At 33.1% G+C, this 25706-nt stretch overlaps 1 protein-coding gene across 3 annotated transcripts; it reads right to left on the bottom strand.

Annotated features, from left to right (window-relative positions):
• Positions 1-4063: 4063 nt before the first annotated feature.
• Positions 4064-24229, bottom strand: LOC124356573 (GATA zinc finger domain-containing protein 14-like). Of its 3 annotated transcripts, none has more exons than XM_046807664.1 (4): positions 23794-24229; positions 12608-12747; positions 11364-11568; positions 4064-6342 (listed from the first exon to the last, which is right to left on the bottom strand). In XM_046807664.1, the coding sequence occupies exon 4, from the start codon at positions 6193-6195 to the stop codon at positions 4732-4734; it is 1464 nt and encodes a 487-aa protein (XP_046663620.1). In that variant the 5' UTR covers positions 6196-6342; positions 11364-11568; positions 12608-12747; positions 23794-24229; the 3' UTR covers positions 4064-4731. The 3 variants fall into 3 exon arrangements, with proteins under 3 accessions (XP_046663620.1, XP_046663612.1, XP_046663628.1); XM_046807656.1 differs by having other exon boundaries at positions 23691-24229; XM_046807672.1 differs by lacking the exon at positions 23794-24229 and adding an exon at positions 15581-15739.
• Positions 24230-25706: the final 1477 nt, after the last annotated feature.

The following is a 25706-nucleotide window of genomic DNA, read 5'->3' on the forward strand; positions in this document are numbered from 1 at the left end:
TGACATAAAAAAGAACACACTTAAAACTGTATCCTTCCTAAACATGCTTAGATCTTACAACTTATATTGCTTAAATACTGAGAGTACAAGAAACAATGCATGCTGGACAATGTCATAACTAATGACTTGAAAGAAAAAACTAACTGTAAAGTATTTGAACCTTGTTTGTCTGACCATGCAGGACTTTTTGTAACATTTAACAATACAAATTTAACGAGGGATAAAGAGAATAAATATTGTAGTGTAAGAAATCTGAAACCAGGAGCAATTTCTAACTTGAAAGCTCAACTAATACACGTAGATTGGTTGCCATTAAGAATGTATAGTGATGTAGATGAGGCTTTCAGTTCATTTATTGGTGTATTGTCAGGTATCTATAATAACTGCTGTAAGGTTAAGAAAACTAAAGTTAACTCTTTAAGAAACAAACCGAAAGTTAATTGGTTTACACCTGAACTGAAGAAAATGAGAGAATTTTTGCTAGTTTTGTACGATAGGTTTAAAACATGGTGTAAATAATGAGGATAAAATTCAGCTTAAGAATAACTATGCTTTGGCAAAAAAAAGATACAAGTGTAAAATTACTCAGGCAAAGATAGCTGCAAATAGTCATTACATTCAAAATGCAAATAACAAGTGTAAAAGCTGCATGGAATGTAATAAAAGCAGAAAGTCAAAGTATAAAATTAAGTAAAGAACCAGAAGTGGATTCCAAACAATTGAATGAATATTTTGTTAATGCTGCTTCCCAGCTAAATCAAAGTAATGCCATCAGTCAAAACAATAATAGTAGCAAAGCTTTAGAATTTTTAAACCAATACCTGTCTAGTCATTCTAATTTAGATTTAAAGTTTAAGTGGCATCACATTACAGAATTTGATAATTTTGAAATGTGTATCACAGTTAAGTTCATCTCAAAGTGAGGGCATATATGGTTTTTCAAACAAGGTTGTAAAAGAAATTATTTATGTTATATTGGAGCCACTATTATATCTGTACAACATGATGCTTCAGCAAAACGTATTTCCAAATGTTATGAAAGTAATTAAAGTGATACCTATTTATAAGAAAGGAGATAAACTGAATCCAGCCAATTATCGCCCAATATCTTTGGTACCTATTTTTAGTAAGATTTTTGAACATTGTATAAAAGAGCAGCTGTATGGATATATATCACAGAATGGTCTTATCTGTGATGAGCAGTTTGGGTTTATACGTGGCCGTAATACTATCAAGGCTGTAGAATCAGTAGTCAGTAAAGTCTTAAATAGTTTTGAATGTAAAACCATATGTTCTGCTACACTAATAGATCTATCAAAAGCATTTGACTGCATTCCACATGACTTGCTGTTGAAAAAAAAACTAAATCAATATGGTGTTAAGGATGGGGAATTGAGACTTTTTTCATCATAACCTCACTGGTAGAAGGCAGACGGTGGTACAGGCTAATGACCAATCTGATTTCTGTAATGTAAAAATTGGTGTACCACAAGGATCAGTATTGGGACCTTTCTTGTTCATTATAGCGGTGAATGACTTTGCAAATAGCATGCCTTGCAATTCAGTTCTATATGCAGATGATGCAACACTACTGAGCAGGAACAAACAGCTAGACCTTCTTATGTTGGATCAGAGCAGAGCATTAGAAAGAGCAAAAGAATGGTTCAAAGTCAACTCTCTTGTAGTAAATAATGACAAAACTGAACACATATGTTTCTCCTTAGATTTTAATGTAAGCAATAATTTTAAACCTGTTAAGCAGTTTAACAAGTTTAGATAGTAGGCTAAGCTGGGACTTTCATATTCAAACTATTTGTAAAAAAATTAGCTAGAGTAATTTATTTATTACGTAAATTAAAAAGCTGTGTAAGTTCAGAGATGCTGTTGACAGCTTACTATGCATTCTTTTCATCCTCATCTACTACTGTATGGAGTGGTGTTATGGGGTAATAGTAGTGCAGCCAAGCAAGTGTTTTTTATGGCAAAAAAAAGGCACTAAGAGTAGTTAAGGGTATACCAGAAAGAGAGTCTTGCTACCCAGTTTTTAAAGAATTACATATAATGACTCTGCCTTGTCCATTTATTTATGATTGTTTGTTAAGAGTTAAGGCAAACCTAAGTAAATATCAGCTAAGACAGTATGTACATAGTTACCCAACTCGATATAATGGAAAGTTAGATGTTTTAAGTGTTAGATTAGAGAAAACAAAGAAAAGTCATATATTTATTGAAATAGAATTGTTTAATAAACTACCAAGAATAGCTTGGTCAGTCAGCATGGTGAAATTTAAAAATGTACTGAGGACCTGGTTTAAAGAGAAAGCTTTTTTATTCTATAGAACAATATTTGGCAAGTGATACTAGTGATATGAGATTTTAAATTAGGATAATACATTCATTACTGTTGATTTGTTGTAGTTTATTTTAAATTGTTGACTAATTTTACCAATTTTATCTCGATTATTTTAATTCACTAGTTATAGGCTTTTTGTTATTGTTTTGTTATTCACTGTTAATCTTGTTAATATTTTTCTGTTAATTCTTGTTGTTAGTTTCTTGTTACTCTATTTAAATTTGTTAATTAATTATTAAAAATTAGGAAATTGAAAGAAGCTTAAGGAAACTGAAATAAGAAGTTCTTAGTTTAAATATTTTTTAAGCCATTCATATTACTGACGATGTTTATTGCATGTAAATCATGTTTAACAACAAATAAAGATCTTGAATCTTGAAAAACAATCTAGTATAAACAACAATGTAGAAAATGTTTAACTATCAATAACTATGTTAAAAAAATTGTTTAAAAATATTAAAAAGTCAAGACAGTAGACTTAAAAAGAGGAATTATAAAGATATTCCATAGTAGGAGACAAATGAATTGGTATTAAATACAAATAAAATCTGTACAATTTATAAAAAGTTTATATAAGAAACAAACAAAATAAATAATCTTTGCTCAAATCAAATCAATTGTTTAAGCATAATTGGTTCCACTAAAAATTCAATTGAACTTAACACTAATGCATAAAATATTATAAATGAACAATACTATAACAAATTGGTATAACAATAAAAACATGACGCTATAAAATGAGACATCAAGTTATTAGCTCAAGAATTTTATCTGTTATATAATTACAGGATGCAATTAAGCTGTATAGTCAAAAAAGATATAAAATAATTTTAAATTCAGATAACAATAAAACAGCCAAAATGTTACTCATTATAAATCATTTTTAAGGTTCTTTAATTTTGATGTGGTATAAAAATTTTTAACAAGCATTCTTTGAACTTACAAGATTTGAAAATTACATTTATGAGGAACATTTGTATAAATTAATGGTTTTGCTATTATGACTGGTCAGGTAGAATAATATATTTTTAAGGTACACTTTCTCAAAGTGAAAATTAATATCACCTAAATTAATGTCAATTAAAAAAAAAATGTAATATATATTAAAATTACCAACAAAAAAGTAACATAAACACATGTACAGTGCATGTACATGATTACTGAACTTTTCCTATGTACTTCTTATGAACATTTTTTACCAAAACTTAAAAATAATATTAAGTAGCTAGAAGTTAAATTTTGTTTGACAAAAGCAACTAAGTATTGTTTAATTGGCATGAATCATTCACTCATAGAAAATTATATACATATAGATAACTATCACTACCTGATAACTGATCTTTTTTCAGATGAAGACTACAACAACATTTTTTAAGGCACTAAATATCGTCTGGAACAATTTGATTTACTTTTATTTATTTGAAAGAGCTGCAGATAACAATTTTGAGGTCATTTCTTCTAATTCATCTTTTGTTCCAGCTTTCTTCTTTTTCTTCATGCTACCTGTCTTGCCTTTAAGATTGTTCACTACAGTTGGTTTATCTTTACTTTTTATTTTAGATGGTTTAAATTTGAAAGAACCTTTAATATTTGCAGGTTTTGAATTAAGTGTTTTCAATGCTTTGTTCAATAGTGATTGCTGAATATGTTGCATGTCCATTTTATTACCCTTTATTTTTCTGCATTTATTTTTATCCTCTTTGTGTTCTGTTTTTTTAATATTACCCAAAAACTTTATTTTTTCAATCTCTGAGGAAAATTTCTTATGTTTATCTTCTTTCATAGTAGTGCATTCCACTGAAGCTTCTAGATTTGTCTTTGCGAGGTTTGTATTTTCCATAGCTTTTCTCAGTAACATATCTCTCATAATTTCTATCTCGTTCGAAGATGTATCTTCTTTGACAATTCCTTTTTTGTTATTTCTTGAAGTTACAGAGTTGGTATTGTGTTTTTTGTTTTGCATTTTCTTTTTCTTGCTTTTCTCAGGAATATATTCTGAATTTTCCTTTTGTTGTAATTCCTTTGTTGATTTATTATTGACATTACTACACATTTCACTGCTCTTTTGTTGTTTTGTTTGTTTTTTCTTTTTAGAAATACTGTGTCTCTTTCTATACAAAGCCTTTCTTTCACTTTCCAATAAATTTTTTAATATTATTGAAGATGAGATAGCTGAATTACTTGAGCATTGTATTTCATTATTATTTTCTAATAGCTTATGTTTACTTTTATTTTTCTTTGGAGCCATAGGAGAACAATTTATGTTATTCAAATCATGTACCTTATTTTTCTTACTTTTATGTTTGACTATTAGAGAATCATCTTTAGTCTTAGTATTAGCATCATTTTCATCTATTTCTTTAAAATTTTCCTCAACATTAATATGACCATCTCTTGAGTCTCCTGAATATTTTCTTTTCAAATTGGATTTTGTTTGATGTTTTGACAGATGGAGAATCACTCTTACTTTCAGAATAAGACTCACTTTCATGTTTATCTTCAAAAATGTCTCCACTTTGAAAATATTCATTAGGTTTTTGTTTTAATTTGTGTTTATTTTTATGTTGGGATGTAGGAGAGTCAATCTCAATCTCAGAATTATTCTCGTTTTTATCTTTTTCTTGAACATTGTTGTCAAAGCTAAGATTTGTATCTTTAAAGTAATCAGAATATTTACTTTTCACTTTAGGCTTCTTGTAATGTTTGATGGTTGGTGAATAAATTTCATTTTCAGCATTAGATTTACTTTCATGTTTATCTTCAAATAATAGGTTTCCACTTTGAAAATCTTGAGACTTTTTTTGTTTTAATTTGTGTTTGTTTTTATGTTCGTTAGTTGGAGATTCAATCTCAGAATTATTCTCGTTTTTATCTTTTTCTTGAACATTGTTGTCAAAGCTAAGATTTGTATCTTTAAAGTAATCAGAATATTTACTTTTCACTTTAGGCTTCTTGTGATGTTTGATGGTTGGAGAATAAATTTCATTTTCAGCATTAGCTTTACTTTCATGTTTATCTTCAAATAATAGGTTTCCACTTTGAAAATCTTGAGACTTTTTTTGTTTTAATTTGTGTTTGTTTTTATGTTTGTCAGTTGGAGAGCCAATCTCAGAATTATTATCATTGTCATGTTTTTCTTCTAAGTACTCAGAATATTTGCTTTTTAATTTAGATTTCTTGTGATGTGTGATGGTTGGAGACTCACTTTTACTTTCAGCATTAGAATCAATTGCATGTTTACCTTTTAAAATAAGGTTTTCACTTTGCGAATCTTCAGAATGTTTTTGTTTCAGTTTGTGTTTATTTTTTTGTTGCACAGTTGGAGAGACAGTTTCAGAATTAGCTTTGCTTTCAACTTTTTCTTCAAAATTAAGATGTTCGTCTTGTAAGTATCCTGAATGATTGTGTTCCCTTTCATGTTTACCAGATGGAAAGTCACATTTATTAAAATCATCTTCAATCTTATCATTTTCCTCAAAAAAATATTTTGAATGGGGTTCATTTTCATACCCACCGTAAGTTTTACGTTTTGATTTATGTTTCTTTGCAAGTTTAATGTTATAAAAAGGATCCATTTCTTTTTTACTTTGGCTTATAGTGCAGATTGCAATTGAATTTCTTCTTTTTCGTTTTTTATTTAATCTGTCAGTATTTGACGGTTTAGCTGTAGATTTATTGAACACTTCCATTTCTTCTTCATTTTGTACTTGTGAATTCTCTTCTATATGGTGAAGAACTTCTTTAGTTCTAACTGGTTTTGTCCTAACTGTTATTTTACTTAATAAACTATCACTTACAACACTAGACAACTCATGTAAACTGTCACAGTTTCCTTCATCCATAATCAGTGTTATTTATAAACAAGCACCAAGAAATAATTAGCAACTCTTATTGGGCTAAGAGAAGCTTAGTTTTTCTTATAAATATCAATTAGAGTGGATTCAATTCACTGTCCTTTCTTCAGCAAACTAAATGACGTTCAGCATTATCTGAAACAAAGAAACGACGTAGATGATGTCCATGTTTTGTCTCTGCTTGTGAGCAATTGACTAATTTCTAAAGGGCATTGATTCATTTCTTTAGTAACACTTGCGGTACATCTATTTTTAATGTAAGGGCACATAAACCCTCATTTATGACTACACAAAACCATTAACATATTTATGTGATATATGATTTAACTCTTGATTTTAATATTATGAAATTGTACACTGAGCTTATGCTTCAACAATTTAAGTTATGTGATATAATTTTATTTTAGGCATTTCCTTGTAATATGTGGAACTTAGCATTAAATGTGACTTTTCTAAACCAAGAACTATTTGTGGTGCAACAGTTATTGATCCAAATATGGTATCTATTTGCTGCTATTAAGGAGCATGCGTGTCATTTACATATATATTTATTTCAAATATATTAGACTGTAGAAAATTAAACTAATTTTTCAATAGACAGTTAATTCATTTTATAAATGCACAAAATATAAAATCAATGAGTAACATTTGGTTGGATCATTAAAATATCACAGTAAGAAAATAGAATATTTCACAATAACATGTGAGCATTGTTGCACAAAACTACTTGATAGCCAACTCAATACAATAAACATGATCCATCCCATTACAGTATACAGCTGCGTAGGATAAGACAGTCAAACTTTTTTAACTTTTCAATCTAAAATCAATAGTGCTCTTCCTTGAACCAAGAGGAACCGAACCTATGATCCAAATTTTAAGTCTCTAGTACCTTACTATTGAGTTTTCACACAGATGGACAGACAGCCTTTTTAACTTTTCAATCTAAAATCAATAGTGCTCTTCCTTGAACCAAGAGGAACCGAACCTATGATCCAAATTTTAAGTCTCTAGTACCTTACTATTGAGTTTTCACACAGATGGACAGACAGCCTTTTTAACTTTTCAATCTAAAATCAATAGTGCTCTTCCTTGAACCAAGAGGAACCGAACATATGATCCAAATTTTAAGTCTCTAGTACCTTACTATTGAGTTTTCACACAGATGGACAGACAGCCTTTTTAACTTTTCAATCTAAAATCAATAGTGCTCTTCCTTGAACCAAGAGGAACCGAACCTATGATCCAAATTTTAAGTCTCTAGTACCTTACTATTGAGTTTTCACACAGATGGACAGACAGCCTTTTTAACTTTTCAATCTAAAATCAATAGTGCTCTTCCTTGAACCAAGAGGAACCGAACCTATAATCCAAATTTTAAGTCTCTAGTACCTTACTATTGAGTTTTCACACAGATGGACAGACAGCCTTTTTAACTTTTCAATCTAAAATCAATAGTGCTCTTCCTTGAACCAAGAGGAACCGAACCTATGATCCAAATTTTAAGTCTCTAGTACCTTACTATTGAGTTTTCACACGGATGGACAGACAGCCTTTTTAACTTTTCAATCTAAAATCAATAGTGCTCTTCCTTGAACCAAGAGGAACCGAACCTATGATCCAAATTTCAAGTCTCTAGTAACTGTCTATTGAGTTTTCACACAGATGGACAGACAGACATATGAACAGACTGTCCTTTGACCACAAAATTTATAGGTTACTTTCGAAGAAACCTATATCCCAAGTTTCAAGTTTCTAGGACCTTTGTATCAAGAATTATTGCACATGAGACAGATGAACAGATAGACTGACTACTCTTTGGGCTTTTGACTCCAAAATCAATAGTGTTCAATAGAGTCAAGAGAAACCCCCCAGGTACCAAGTTTCAAGTCTCTTGTGATGAAGATTTATTGTACAGACAAACGATAAGGCACTGTAGAGTCCTTCATAAAGAACTGTTATATTAAATATAATACATTAAGAAAAGAATTACAAGGGGTGAAAGTAAGGTCCGATTTCTTACTCTGGCCACATCGCTTACTCTGTATTGTATGTCAAAGTTTTGTCAGAGTATCACATAATAAGTGCTGCATTTATTGTTCCTCATTCCATTAAGTCGACTAACAATATCCCATGTCTATTCCAAAACACGGTTACCATAGCCTTGCGTGTTTAAGGTTGTTTGTTAGGCTTTGAATTTAACTGGTGACATTGTAATAACCCCATTCCATTGACTGGTGTTTCGTTTCTGGGCTTATGTGAGAAAACCCATGTCTCATCACCTGTGAAAATGTTTTCTAAAAGTGTATCTCCTCATAATATTGGATTAAAAACTCAAGAGCACAACCCATTCTTCTCATTTTGTGTTCCTCAGTAAGCAGCCTGGGAACCCAACGTGAGCACAATTTCCGAAATTTCAAAAGTTCAGAGACAATTTTATGCAATGCCATTTACTAATGGTCAGAAATTCCAAAGCTAATGATGTAATGGTAAATCGCAGATCTTCACGAATCTTTTTATCAACATTTGACCAAACTTTCCTTGATTACTGATAACTGGCCAGATCGCGGATCATCATGGAAATTTTTCCCGTCCATCTTTAAAAAGTTCTCTCACTTCCGCAGTTTGCTGTTACTCATTGTATTAGGGACTTATCTGTCTATAAATGTTCACTGCTGAAAAGTTTCTTGCTGTAAAAACTGGATAACACCGTATTTCGCAGTCAGCAGGTTGATCAATTGTTTTGAACATCTTAAATTCGCACAGTAAATAGAGGTCTACAATGATTTTACGGCAAATTACATCATTTAGTACATAAAACACGCTGGGAGTCGACACACATCTGTTGTAGACAATAGGCTTTATTTGTACATTCTTAGAGAATACACAACTGTGTCAAAACAAAAGTATAATTCACTGCTGAAAAGTTTCTTGCTGTAAAAACTGGACAACACCGTATTTCGCAGTCAGCAGGTTGATTAATTGTTTTGAACATCCTAAATTCGCACAGTAAATAGCGCTCTACAATGATTTTACGGCAAATTACGTCATTTAGTACATAAAACACGCTGGGAGTCGACACACATCTGTTGTAGACAATAGGCTTTATTTGTACATTCTTAGAGAATTACAACTGTGTCAAAACAAAAGTATAATTCAGGGATGATACAGGTATAGTTTTAAGTGTCAAGATTACATTGAGTTTTCCAATTTAAGAACTCTTCAATTGTGTAAAATGGATAATGCAGCAACCATCTTCTTAGCTCTCTCTTCATGGCATCGCTACTGCTCTGTGATTTGATGTCTTCAGGTAGGACATTAAAAAAGCTTGGATCCCATATACGATGGCTTCTCTGAAAACAGTGCCATTCTGTGTACTGGTAAGGTAAAATCTGCAGTCTGGCGGGTGTTGTGTGTGTGCAGGTCCCTACCCCTTGTCAAGTTTTTATTGTATACGTACATATTCACTTGAAGTATGTATAGAGACACCACAGTGATTATGCGGAGCTCAATAAAGGCATATCTACACAAGTTTCTCTAGAATGTAGACCAGCTAAAATGCGGACACACTTTTTTTGAAGAATAAAGGTTCTTTGTAGATTTGCTTTACTAGAGTTGCCCCACGCTGAAAGACAGTAGCTGAGGTGAGACTCAAAAACAGTATAGTAAGCGGTAGTTGCTGTTTTTAGATCATTTATACAGGGTGTCCAGCAACCATTCGAACAAACTTTGCCACATTGTTCAGCAGGCCAAAACTAACAAATAATGCAATATAACAGGTGCCCTATTTCGCTTCGTTTAGCGTCTGTCTGTCTGTATGTGTTTTTTTGGAAAAAAATTACTACTCAAAAACCACTTAAGATACAGAATTCAAACTTAACAGTTATGTTAACCTAGTGTTGGTCCTTCTCAGTGAAAAAAATAAAACAAATATCTCATTGCATTTCAAAATGGCGGCCGTTCAAAATTTTCAAATTGTATTAGCTTTGAAATGGCTACTTTGACAACAAATTCACCAGGATAACTTTTTTTAGCATATTTTATAACCAATTCAACAATTTTTGTTTCAAAAAGATTGAATAACAAATAACTGAGTTACAGCACCCAAACGTAAAAACAGGTTAAATCCATGCATTGCAAGTACATACAACAATGTAGTGGATTTTTACGAATAAACTTTTTAAGGTTATCAAAAAAAACAAGGCTAAAAAAAGTTATCCTGGTGAATTTGTTGTCAAAGTAGCCGTTTCAAAGCTAAAGCAATTTGAAAATTTTGAAATGCAATGAGATATTTGTTTTGTTTTTTTCACTGAAAAGGACCAACACTAGGTTAACATAAATGTTAAGTTTGAATTCTGTATCTTAAGTGGTTTTTGAGTAGTAATTTTTTCCCAAAAAACACATACAGACAGACAGACGCTAAACGAAGTGAAATTGGGCACCTGTTATATTGCATTATTTGTTAGTTTTGGCCTGCTGAACAATGTGGCAAAGTTTGTTCGAATGGTTGCTGGACACCCTGTAGACTTAAGTCTCTTTACAACATAAAGTCCTATGGTCAGCTTTTTGCAGAGATTGTCAACATGTGTAGTCCATTTTAGGCTGTTGTCAATTGTAATACCCAAGTATTTGGCTTCATTACGCCTGTTCGCTTGCAGATTGAATAGTTACTGCAAAATGGACTTTATTTTCCGGATAAGCCTCGTATCTGTTGTCTATTATGGTAAAATAAGTGTTACTACTTAAACCTTGGAAATATAGTTTATGCAAAAGTAAAAATTTGTATAATTGATTTATAATAATTATAAATATTTGTTTAAACTTGTTCAATGTAGTAAAAATAAAAAGTTTAATACATGTTTTTGTGTTTTCTCAATTAACTTAGAACAACACAAATAGCTTCAGGCTGTAACAAGGAAAGTACTCTGGGAGAGAGATTGAAGTGCCCCAAAAATCATATAACAATAATAACATAATGATTCGTATGCCATCTAGGATAGAAGGTTGTGGAAGAATGGTGTAATAATTAGAAAACTTGACAAAAGGTCCTGGAGGAACCAAGAATTTATTATGTACTAGTTTAGAATAACTTTACACTGCAACATAATAGTATATTGGTGTTTTTGCAAACTAAAAATATTATATATTGAAATTACCTTATTGTTTATAAAGAGCCTTTAATGTATGGTAACTCGCCACTCAAATCCACATACTTAATTTTAAAAGTAACTTCATCACCAATATTTAAAGTACTCCCATTCCAATCTTCAACTGTGATTCTCATGGGGCGTGGAATGGTTATATTGAATGTTTTATGCACCAAGCAGGCTATATGATTATTATTCTTCTTGCTTACTATTCCTGGAACATTTAAAACAATTATTATTAAAAAAAAAAAAAAAAAAAAAAACATGTAATACATCAATTCTTCAGAGTTGTAGAAATTTATTAAGTAGGAGAATATTTTGTACAGGGATACATTACAGAAACTTTTTTCCACTATCGAGAAACTAATAATCATGTATTCGTGTACAAACAATAAAAATTATGTTGATGTTTCTTACTACTGTATTTAGTTCCCAATGAAACCTGGATCAAGTTAGCTATTGATCATTTCAATTGATAGCTAAAATTAAAAAAAAATACTTATTGGTTAGTAAAGCCTATCACTTGTGAGGGTGGGGAAAAAATTTTATTTCTGTCTATCTGTCTACATATCACAAACAAAATGGCCTGCACGAAATTTTCCATGAAGCTTCATTTTTATATAAGCAACCCTAAGTTAGATATGGTTCATGTTACTCAATGGGATTCAAATGAGCATTAGCAAATATATAGCATATATAATATGTATACTTGGGTCTTATGGGTAACTATGGTGACAATGAGAAAACAGCAGAATAAATAAATGTGTCAACAGACTGTGTACAACCATGTGATTTGAACATGTGACATATTCATAGAGTAAAATGAATAAATACTAGAGTGGAAAGTCAATTTCAATGATAAAAATCAGTGACAAGATTTAATTTCAACACGCTCTGTGTAATAGTATCCTCCCAAGCTCACCGGGACTTTTACTATTTTAACATTTCTATGAAACTTAACTTAACGAACAAAATATGAACGTGACATGTGGCAAGATATCCCGACTTTAATTTTGTAAGAAACTTCATTTCCACAAAGACAAGAATGTGTTCTACGAAGATGCATGTCTAACTATTGAATTTGGATTTTTTTTATTATTTCTTTTCTGTATGATCGTTGATCTGTCTATCTGCCAACAGGGCATCTTGAGAATTAATTGAGTTAGACATATATGCACTCAGTGGCACACTCGTTGTATAGACACTAAGTATATAGACACTGATAGACATTTCACTCGTATAAGTTTATTTACCTGTTAAAACACTTCCTACTTTCGGTTTGAAGACATAAACATCAGCAACGTAGTCGACTGGAATCTGAACGTTTCCTGGATTGTCTTCCGATATTGTGGTTACTTGCACATTTTTAAAACTTAAAATAATACCATCCAACCTATAAAGAAAAACATGAAAAATCATTTATATGATCCCAAACATTGTTATTGTTTCAACACAATTTGAATACATTTTAAAATGTCTAAATATTAAAATGGAAGATCATGGTAAACACTTTTAAACGTGTGATCTTCCAAAACCAATGTGTCTAGTAATAAGTTTAGGTACAAGTTTCACAATGCAGTAATAACTCTAACCTTGTTAGCAAAAGGTTTACATGTGTAGTCAGTGTAACCAATATTTCTTTTGATTATTTGTTATGTCTAAAACCTGTGCTTGATGAGCTGCAGACATTTTTTCGAAATATACGGATTCCAACTTTCATGTTTTGGTATGACTAAACAAAGCAGGCATATCAAAAGTACTGTTTTTCTTAGATTAAGAAAACTATAGAGCAACAAAGATGGTGAGATCAATACTCAACTGATGCAACCTTGAATTGGGACTAGTATGTTTTCATACTAGTACTCTTACTTAGTACTAAATATGAGCCAAATTTCAAATTTTCATTTTCATGCCCAACAGACATATTGAGCTTCAACTTTTGAAAATTTTACGTTTAAAAAATTTTTTTATTTAAAATCCTATGCAAGTCCACAGCTTAAAACTTCAGAATTTGGCGTACCCACCTATACCTATATATCTATAAGATTAAAAAATAACAAACACATAGTCATTTGCCTTCTTCTATAAAAATATGTTTGAAAATCCATTTTTGCAATCTTATTGCGTTAAACTTTGAACAGGTATTTAGATCTACACAGTACATTTAGTTTTTAGGGTGCATACCCATAGGTCCATATTAATATTCGGATCTTTCTGAAGAGATTGGTATTTATTTTAATGTTCTAGGATGCATTGTTTTTAAAGCTGAGATATTTAATTAGCGCAAAAATCCCTAGAAATAAGCCATCGTTTGAGATGGAAAAATGGCCACCATCGGCTGTAAAATTTAAAAACAAATTGTATTTTTGTGCTTCTAATGAAATTTACTTTCAAGAAAAAAAAATCTTGAAGCAACCAAATAATTTATTTCTGGACCACTTAATATGGATTGATCCATTCACTATAACAATATTACTTTTTATGGTGAAATTTGGAATACCTATAACATAATTTGGTTAAAATATTTGTATTGAAGATTCTTTACTCATGAATAACGATGATTTAATAATAATATTAAATCATCGTTAATAATAATAATTCAATTGTTGGTTGCTTATTACACTGCAGCCATAAGAATAAGTTTGGAAATAATGCAAACAAATTTAACTAAACTATCTACAAACGAATAAATAGTGTAAAAAACGGATACATAAGCAAAATCAACGTAACTTTTAATTTGGTATGTACACACAAATGTATTTACAAACTACCTGGTAACTTTTGATCACATAAATATATATTTCCTCTGGTTAATAACAAATATTTGAATTTCATAATATTTTAAATGCACATGTAACTTGCAAAACTATTTTATGGTATTAGAGTTAAAGCGCGGCGATACAGTGATGAACACCATGGTTATCCATGATTCAGTGAAGGCTACTGCACATATGGTTGTTAATGCTGTACTAAGCTATTTTGACCACAGAATATTCAGATAAGCTATCGGGCACAGATAATGCTAAAAGTATAACCACAAAATGACACTTTTAACTATTAAAAACATAGTTATCTTGATTTGGATCCTCTAAAACCAAAAAGGCCTATAGTTTTGTTCAGGAGCACGAGCAAAATACAATAATGTTAAAATTTGGATTGGCCATTCTGCTTCACTGATACCAATAATATTCATGTTAAACGCATTAAACTTTGATTAACACACAAACAATTGATTAACATTTTGAAATTTATTAACATGTGAATCATTAATGATTTTACATTTTTCTATATTCTAAGTGTAAAAGCTTCTAAGCTTTTTCAATAAACAAGAAAGTTAATCCATTTTCAGCAATTTTATATGGAAATAGGCTAGATTTTTTAAATTAATTTTTCACAAGTACCAACTGATCCATACATATCTACCCAATTTAGAAAATTGGGTAGGGTACAATAAGCGGACCCGGTTTTTTTTATATTGAAGAATATAATCATCGATACCTAATATTCGCATCTCAAATCCTAGACTATCAATTGATATAAAAGTATCTATAGTCCTAAATAACAATCATATGTTTTAAATTAAAATATGAGTATACTGTATAGGCAAAATTATAAATAATTAAGAAATTACATAAATAATAAATGAACCAGAACGAAGATCGATCAAACAGGAAACTCATAAATAATTATGAGCTACAATTCATTATGGTTTATGTCATAATTATTGAATTGTTTATAATTATACAACGTAATTATATATATTATATATACACACTATATATAACGTGTATGTATAGTAATAATTATTATTGTTATATATATATATATATATACACGTAATCGTACATATTATAATAATATGAATACGTGTATGTAGATGGTATATATAATAATAATACGATTACGTATATTATTGGAGTGTTTACTGCTGTTGAGGCTTCAGTATAATAAGAGGCCACCACCACAATAAAATCATATTTATGATTATCTAAACTATATAAACAGAAATATAAGTTTATATGACTTTAAAAATCCATATTTACACTTTTTATGTTTTTTTACGGAAATGTACCAACGCACTTATGTTTGATGCATAGGGGCAAGACATAAAACCAATATATATATGTTGACACATAATGTATTCAATACCCTAAAACCATTTTTATGAATCATTTTGGTTATAAATCAACTAAAAAATAAATATAAAACCCATTGATGTTACATACCTATATTTACAATATTATACAAGTGTAGAATTCAGCTCTACTCTGTGTCGCTGTTGGATCACCTCCGCCTCTTTCTACCTGTTGTTGGTCTGTAGAAGTGCTCTAGGAGGTGATAGCAGTTCTGGTGTATTCCACCATTGCATCCTGGACACCAGTAGCTAGTTTTTTTCTTTATGTTATGTTTTTCTGAACACACCATACACAATCGATTGTTTTTTTCCGGGAAGCAAAACTAGTTGGTGCACTGGACCAAGAACATCAACTCCTGCTCCTGGAATTGACAGTTGCCTTGGAGTGTGATTTGGGTCAACATTTAGTTCATCAACTAAACTAACCATAAAGTCTCTTCGACTGAGAGGCGTATCTGTATTTCTTTTGTAAAGGATATAAGCATTATGTAAGGTTCAAAAGTTCAAAAAGATATTCTTCCAGTATCTTCTTGTTGGTCTGCTGCAGGTTGCATGGTATATACATTTGTCCTTTACATCCACCCCTCTCATGAATGAATTGTAGTTGGCTATCAGAACAGGTTTTTCTACTTCAGTACCTCTTTTACTCTTTACAATTTTATTTTCAGCATGTACAGCAGTAGACAAACAATATACTGGTTTCCTTGACTTCTTCTCTCTGAAGCCTACAAGTAACAAAATGCCTTTTCTAAAATATACAATTTCTTTTGGTTTTAAATCTTTATTTATTAAAGATTTTGACAATCCCTTTGAATTTTTTTTTATAGTTCCAGGGAGATAGGTTTTCCTTTTGAATAGTGTTTCGGCCAAGGGAATCTTTGTATACCAATTATCAGTGAAGAGGTGATAACCTCTGTCCAGAAGATTGGATTTTTCTAAAAGCTGAAAAGAACTACTTTCTTCGCCAAAGGGTCAGTGCCAGTTGCTTTTTTTTTTTTTTTGCTTCAAGATGGCCGATTTGCTTGTCTGCTCTGACTAGTGCTCCAACTATTATTTGCTACTATTATTAGGCTTGATATTGTGTAAGTTATATGTGCCTAATTGTTTAAATTGTCATGCAATAAGGTTATAAATGAACAGTCTTTTCTTTTGATTTTCTACTAATAAACAAGTTTTAGCAAATTCGATCAGTCTTGTATTGTCAATAACACCAGTGTCTGTCTGCCTGCATATGTGTTGGATTGGACTGCGTCACACTTGAACGAACCTGCGCTGGTTTTTTTGCCACTGCCATCTGTATCGTACATCGTTTTTATGAAGTTAGCACTATATGAAATTCTCAAGAATTCTGGTAGATATATCTTTTGCACAGGGATCACTATTGTGGTGGATCGAGTAGCTGCAACTGGTCTCTGTTATTATACTATATTAAAAGTTAGTTATTCTTGCGAATTACGGAAAATTTCTATGGATTATAGATTAGCTTGGTGATCATTATTGTGGAGATTTGAATAGCGACAAGTGGTCTTTATCATTATATATCTGATACAATAAAAATAATAAAAGGCCAAAGTCCTTATTATCTCTGGTGCAATGGCTACGACTTGTGAGGAAACCTGCCCTGTTTGTTTAATAAAGGTACTTGATTCTGACGATGGAATTGCTTGTGACAACGAGTGTGAGCGTTGGTTTCATATTGAGTGCGTGCGGATGTCTAAATCTGAGTATTCTAAATACGCCAGTGACAATAATGAAAAATGGGTTTGCAATCGTGTGGACTGCGTACGCATTGCTGATCAGCCAATTAACAAATTGTTATCCCAGATATCTGATTTGTCCTCGAAAATGTCAACTCTGATAGCAACATTAGACTCTATCAAGACAGTGTCCTCTGACGTTGCTGATATAAAAAACGATTTAAAGGCTCTAAACAACAAGTTGGATTCTTTTGAACCACGATTAACGGAGTCTGAGTCTCGAATCACCGTGTTAGAAACAAAGGTATCTGATATGCAAGCTCAATCTGCGCCGGGGGGAATCAGCCCTGAGGAAATTCTTCGGGAAATAAATGAACGCTCAAAATGCCTTTCTAATGTTATAATCTACGAGCTTCCCGAATCTAAATCAAAGGATGCAAGTAATCGGAAGAAATATAATCTGGAAAAGGTTCGGACTGTGGTCTCTACGGTGTGTCCGAGTGTTGATACAAAGAACCTAAAGGCGTTCAGATTGGGGGCGTGGTCCAATAGCCAAGGTGGGTGTCGCCCGCTAAAGGTGATTCTAAAGGACCAGTTTGAGTCTAGGAAGATAATATAGAGTTTCGATGAAAATGTGGTAAGAGCCTTGGACGAGTCTTTTGCTAAGCTGTCTTTAGGTAGGGACAGAACTAAAAGAGAGCGTCTTCACCTAGCAAAGTTGAGAGAAGAGCTTCAGTCAAGGACTTCTGCTGGGGAGGTGAATTTAACTATTAAGTTTGTGCATGGAGTTCCAACAATTGTACAGAAAAATAAAAAAAACTAGGAACTTTCAACGGTCAGAGGCCTCTTTGTATGTTGTATCAGAATGTGAATGGTCTTAGATATAAACTGTCAAGTCTTAAAGTTTTAGCTCCTTTGTGGGCTTACGATGTACTTGTTTTTTGTGAAACTAATCTTAATGAAGACATCAGGAACGAGGAATTGGGTCTGAACAATTATAATATTTATCGAAAGGATAGGAATGAAGAAACCAGCTCCAAGCTGAGCGGTGGGGGTGTTTTGGTGGCAGTGTGCAAGGAGTTGAAATCATGGTCAGTCCATACCTCCGCACCTGAAATTGAATCTTTGTTTGTAGCAGTCGGTTGTTTGAATTTTTGCGTTGTGGTGGGTGGGGTTTATATTCCACCAAATCATCCCCCCGGTGCCTATGCTGCCTATTGTCAGTCAGTTGAAGAAGCTTTTACTGAGCGTTCGAAGTATAGTGACATTATCATAGTGGGGGACTTCAATCTTCCAATGATCGACTGGCGCAATATGAAGATGGGTAACAATTTTAATTTAAGTGCCCAATACATTTTTGACATGGCCACAACATTAGATCTTCAACAATATAACAGTACTCTGAACGAGAGGGGAGTCATCTTGGACTTGATCTTAGCCTCAATGAAGTGTACCTCGGTGAGCCCTGCCGTTGACACAGTATTGCAGCAGGACAGACATCATCCTGCCCTGGAAATTAACTTCGGAGTTTCTTCCTCTATACAACGGGATCCTAAGCGATTTCAAAAGGACTTAAATAGGTGCAATATGGATAACGTCTTCTCATGGATTCAGGATACTCCCTACCCTGTTCATTGTGATGATGTGGAGACTGCGTTCATGGGCTTTTGCCAACAACTGGGACAAGTCATCGTTGAAAATTCCCCCATAAGATATATTGGAAGTAAAACGTTTCCACGCTGGTTCTCGAAGGAATTGGTGAGTTTGGTTACCAGGAAGAAGATTGCTCATAAGACTTTTAAATCCACTCTTAGAGATGAGGACTACTGGCGTTTTTGTGGATTGAGAAGGTCATGCAGTGTTCTCGCTAGGGTGTGTTACGATTCATATATTCAGAGGTTGAATTCGGCAATCCCGGAAAACGTCAAGGCTTTTTGGGCGCATGTGAACTGTCAAGGAAAAAACCTGGGGATACCATCAAGATTGATTTACAATGACGTTAGTACGCAAGATCCTTCAATAATGTGTGACTTTTTTTTCCAGATTCTTTGCATCTGTGTACCGGTTGCCAAGAAGTAATCCCTCTACATACCCTCCTCAGTCAAATGCAAGCTTGTCATCGTGCTTTGTTGATTGTACTGATATGGAAAAAAGGCTTGAAGCTCTGGACCCCTACAAGGGTTCTGGCCCTGACTGTATACCACCCAGAGTCATAAAATATTGCTCTAGTGCAATTGCCCCCCACCTCACTATTTTTTTCAATCTTTTGATGAGTAAAGGAGTTTTCCCCCAGAATCTTAAGTCTGGTTATGTTACTCCAATTCACAAATCTGGTGACTTGGGGAATGTTCAAAACTACAGACCTGTAGTTATACAGTCGTGTCTGGCCAAGATATTTGAAAGCATCGTGTTGGATTTCATTTCTTTTTCTTTGAGGAGCTTTATTTGTCCCGAACAGCATGGGTTCTTTGCGGGTCGCTCCACGTCAACTAATTTGGCTGTTTTTCATAACACTGTAATCCGGTCCTTCTCTAGGGACACTCAGATCGACACAGTCTACCTGGATTTCTCTAAGGCTTTTGATCGCATTAGCCACGTCCACCTGATCAAAAAACTTGAGGCCTTTGGGATCCATGGTGTTTTGCTTGACTGGTTTGAGTCCTACCTTAATAATAGACATCTACAAGTGCGGTTTTGGGGGAGCAGTTTCTGAACCGATACCCGTTCTGTCAGGCGTACCTCAGGGCTCACTCCTGGGACCCATTTTGTTCAGCCTGTTTATTAATGATGTGGGCGACAGGCTTTCAACTAATTTCTTGTTGTTTGCAGATGATGCTAAGGTCTTTGTTGAGATAACTGGTCCTGATGATTGCCGTAGATTGCAAAGTAACTTGGATGGTCTTGTAGAATGGTGTGTGTTGAATGACATGGACTTGAATCCGGACAAATGTTTTGTGATGACATTTGCACGTTCTCGGTCAGCTCTTGAGTATGGTTATACTATTGGAGGTGCCCATCTGAAGCGAGTGGAGAGTGCAAAGGACCTTGGAATAATAATGGTACCTAATCTTGACCCTCGGGAGCACTTGCAACATATTTCTAAAAAAGCCAACGCTTCCCTTGGATTTGTCATAAGAGCCTCACGTGATGGTCTTTCTGTTCCCTCATTGAGACATCTCTTCATCTCGCTCGTCGGACCACATCTGGAGTATGCGTCCGTGGTGTGGGCTCCTTTCCAGAAAAACCATTGTGACCTACTGGAAAGAATTCAGATAAGATTTTTGAAGACAGTTGGAGTCCGGCTGGGATTTAACTATAGGGAGGTTCCGGTGACAACGCTAAGGGATGCTCTTGGACTGCCCCTGCTGGAGTCAAGAAGAAGGTATCTGGACCTGATGTTCCTGCACAGACTGCTAAATGGTAGTATCGACTGCCCCGATCTCCTCGGCATGGTAGATCTGCGTGTTCCAGTCGGAGGCACCAGGTCGAGAGACCTCTTTGGAAAGACACATCAGCTAACCAGCTACGGCTACCACAGTATCATCCCTCGTTTACTGAGACATGGGAACTCTGTTTCAGCACGGGCCGACTTCTTTGGCTCTTCACCCACTACCTTCAGGGAAAACATATTGCACTCGTGATTATTCAGGAAATTTTATACTTATTCTTTTTCTAGTCTTATCTTCTTTTTGTTCTTAGGCATAGCATTTAAAATGTATTTAGATCAAATGCTAGTTGGTCCCATTGTAGTTAATAGCATTTATATACCTACATATCAGTATTGTTCTTGGGTTGGTTGAAGTCAATTGTTGTTAGAGATTATTTATTGATTGTTGCTTAGTTTATACTCTTTGTTGTTACTATTTGTGTATTTAAAATAATTATTTGTTGGAAATTATTTATATACATCTTGAAGCTATCTAGTAAATATTGTTGTTAACTTATGTTGTAATTTGTACTTTTGTATGTACTAGTTGCTTGTTTGTACATTTGTGTAAATGGCACTGACCGTTGATAAATAAATAAATAAATAAATAAAGTGCCATCTGATAGAAATTCACTCCCACAATACAACTCAGAATGCAGCATGTAGCTTGTGTTACTATCGCACACCTCAAATTTTCTGAGTCCAAATCTACAGTGTCTCTTATTAGGCATGTATTGCATATAGACAATCCGGTTCTTCATACCTATTAGACTCTTGTCTATACAGATGTTTTGGTAAGGTACAAAATACTGTTTGAAATTATGGTTCAGTTCATATATGTATGGCCTGACTGTGCCATGGGTCATGGCCAGCCTCGCCTACTTTGGGATTTTCTATTGAGTTTAGATGAAGCATAGCATTGATACTTTGGAAACGTCTAAGACTCATTACTTTTGCAAAAAACGATACATGTTGGCTTGGGTTTGTGTCCCAATAATGTATAATATTATTATGGAAAGACAGACTCATATTTATCACCAGAGAAATGTATTTCTTAATCTCATTCACTGTAACATCCGTCCATTTATGTAGCCTACTTTGCCCTTTGATTCTGTTTTCATTTCTAGCCTTTTCAATAATCTGTTTTGCATAACTATTAGTTTCTCTGGTTATTAATCTCCAAATTGTTTGAGTAAAAAATAGGAAGAAATAGGTTATTGGTTTTGTATTTCTTGGTGGACATTTTTGAGGACGTTTTATTTTCCCTAACAAAACAAGGTATTTGCTTTTCAGGCTCTGGGGGGATAATAGACAACCATTTATGAGCTGTGGGAGCAGTATCAGAAAATTGGGGGACAGCTCTAGAACTAGGCCCAGGAATATCAAATGGCCTAGGAGAAGATCTTGGACTAGCGTTTGTTTGTATTGTTGGCCTACAGGAAGCTTGGAGCTCATTGTCCAAGTGAGTATTGTGCTCACGGCTCCACTCATCAATTTCGTCACTATTAGGTTGATAATCATCTTCACTATCAGAGGACAAATCAGTAAAACTATCAGTAAAATCACCTTGATAATCAACATTGAAGTCAGATTCCTCCCCTTCATCACTTGAAACAGGTTCACCCACTAGCAGTTCTCTCAAGTCACTTGATCTGTCTTTAGTGTTTTCACTCATTTTATCACAAATTATTTACAAAATTATGTGTGATAAACTATTATTTAGCTCATAAGTTATAACTAGCTGAAATAAACTCCAAACTATGCACATGGAACAACACAAGAAAGTAAACAAATGTTGTGCAGTAACCACTACCGTCAGTCACGACTGCACAAGCGGGTCAGATGTCTGCTGCACAACTGTTTATTTATACCCATGGAGGATATCTAAAAATAGTATAAAACCTAATAAAATACATTATTATTGAAAGTATGATTGTTCATCTTTCTAAATATATGATTTTTTATCACAATCAGATTATATTTACTCCTTCAAAATTAACACAATGCGACGCAACGTAATTGGGCCGTATATCTGGCGCCTGCCACTTCTAGGGTTGATATAACTATGATTCTATTGTGGTGGTGGCCTCTTATTATACTGCAGCTGCTGTTGATATAGATTAAGTTAATTGTTCAAAATAATTAATCAGTATCAATTGGTTATATCGATAGTTATGATTAAGTAATATCGTTTGCCTGTTTTAATATAAAAAACCGGGTTCACTTATCGTACCCTACCCAAGAAAATCAACAAATAATGTGAAGTGGGTCTTGTAAACAAGAACCAGTACCACCACTAACTTACTGCAGACTAGTTGGCTAAACTAGTGTAGCTATTTTCAAGAATACCTGATTTTCATTGTTACCGTTTTACATTTAAAAATATTGCCAAAAGAAAGTAGGCTATGCTACACCAAGAAATCTGGCTCTTTCTGGTTTTAGTGATATATATATATATATATAACTTTTTTATATAGGGCCTATATATATATATATATATATATATATATATATATATATATATATATATATATATATATCACTAAACCAGTGATAAGTGTTGATCATCAGCTGTAAACACTTTCAGATAATACATATAATCGTACCGAAAAACGTACATGAAATTTGTGGGAAAGAAACACCTGTAACTGTGAGAGGAGCAAATATGGTCGTCTTCAGTTTTCCTAATTTTGGTTATAATAATTTGTTTGATCACTGTAAATATTAAATTCATATTTTAATTTAAAACATGCGATTGTTATTGAGGACTATAGATACTTTTATACCGATTGATAGTCTAGGATTTGAGATGCGAATATTAGGTATCGATGATTACAATCTTCGATATAAAAAAACCGGGTCCGCTTATCGTACCCTACCCCTGAGCTGTACAATCTTCTCTTCATTGTCTGCAAAAAAGTGTGATGTCACAAGATACAAGTGAGGTTTTTATTATCCTTCCAAAAGAACATGTAAATAAGAGCTCCACCACTAAGAGATGAAGACTGTTCATTATTTTGAAACTATCACTAACTTACGCAAAATGTTGAAATGGGACCCAAATAAATTGGACCTACCCTTCATCATAAGTTGTAACCTCAGAATCTAAACATTCCTTTATTGACCCTTTAAGATCTGAAAGGTGAATAGGTGATAGCCATAACCTGCGATTACACTTACTTCTTCGTTTGACATAGGAATTTTTATCAGACACCAATTCATTCAGTTCACTTAGTAAAAATTTGTCTTTCATCAAAGCCATTAGTGTTTATTATTATTCAGAAATAAGAGATTCGATAACCTATATTGTCACAATGCAACGAATCTTGGATTATCATTCACAACACAACACAATAGAAACAAACTACTTCTGCGCCACACTCAAACATAATCCACAACCACAGCCCACACTAATTCAAAGAATGCAGAATTGGTTTCCGATTTACTTATAAAATGAGGGCTTTGATGACAACATAAGATCCCGAGGTTGCCATGTGGTTACTTCTATATATGTGAATGTGATAAGTGTTGTGTAACTTTCACATAATATTAATAGCTAGGAACAGAACTAAAAGTAGACAACCAACATAATTGTTGTTAGAATCGTAGAAAAAACAAAATGATAAACTTAAGAAGAGAGATTCTTTAGCAGAGAAAAACGTACAAGATTCATTCGTTAGATCCCACAATGCCGATTCTTCTAGAACCGAACCAGGAATATCGAAAGCATCGGAGTGGAAACCAAACTTTAATTGTTTTCAATTGTGTTGCGGTGTTCTTAAAATGTGTTAGTGTATGGTCATAAGAACCTTTCTGATGCCGTGAGATAATTTAATATTAACCATCCTATTTTTTGTGGCATAATTTAATGTTGTCTGTGGCCTACAAATTACAGTTGTCTATTTTATTTTAGATTTTATATATAATAATTGTTTTAAAAATATACAAAATAGTTTATTTTTATTATTAATAACTTTTATAATACCGCTGTGCACAGCAACAAGAAACAGACTCGTCACCACGCACAGACCTCTGTGGCCCATGTGGGACTAAATTCATATATATCACGTGTACTATGCTTGTTTGTAAATTTTGAAAAAAGATTAATTTAATTTGATTTGATTTTGAAAAATGTATCGAGCGTTCCTACACTGTCAACTCAGAAATTTCCCAATATTTTTAGAAGGAACACAAATGTACGTAAATATCCAGGCCAGGTTCTGCCGTGACACGTATCACCAAAATTCAAATAGGTACTCTCTTAGTTTATATTTCTATACAACCGTAATCAAGAGGTTTCCATGATAACCACATAATCACAGATGCCGCAATCATATGCTTATGCAGGACTTAAGCAGTAGTGGTGCAATATAGATGAATTAAGTGTTTTAATTTTTTTTTTATATTTAGTCTACTTTCTATTAATGTAAACAGCTTTGGTCTTTAGAATTTTTAATTACATCTAAGTATACAGAACAATATTAGTATAAACACAGTTTAAGTCGTATCAGTGTGTACTGTAAACAAATTAAGATAACAAAGGTTATATTTTATTGTTTTGTAGTTTAAAAAGTCACAGTCACGACCAAGCAATACACGTCTCTTAAACTTTAAATATTACACGTTGATGTTTCATTATATACGACGGTTGAATGCATCATTGTTCTTGAACATGTACTGAATCATCAAGTATTATAAACGGTTTTGACGCACTGTAGAGCTGAAGTTTCATGACACTGAGGTTTTGAGAAGACTTTCATATGGGCAGCTGGTTACAGGCATTGTACAAAATTTATTAACGTACAGCACTTACATTTTAAAGGTTATGCCTCGTTGAAACTTCGATAACCAGTCAATCCATTCCGGGACACCTTTAGACGGAAAGATTTGTAGTACCGTAAACTGGGGCTACTTAGGCCAAATGGGTAACAAAAGCCATTTTGTAAGGAAGTTTTTGAACAGCCATGTTTGTTACCCTGTTTGAGCAATTATAAACGTCTTGGTGTCTGTATATGCTGAATTAGACAACGTTTTCCTAGACCTATTCAGTTCTTTATTATATTAGTTGTAAAGGTAAGTCCATTTCCATTTAC

Source organism: Homalodisca vitripennis, chromosome 1, assembly GCF_021130785.1.
Source record: "Homalodisca vitripennis isolate AUS2020 chromosome 1, UT_GWSS_2.1, whole genome shotgun sequence".
NCBI lineage: Eukaryota > Metazoa > Arthropoda > Insecta > Hemiptera > Cicadellidae > Homalodisca > Homalodisca vitripennis.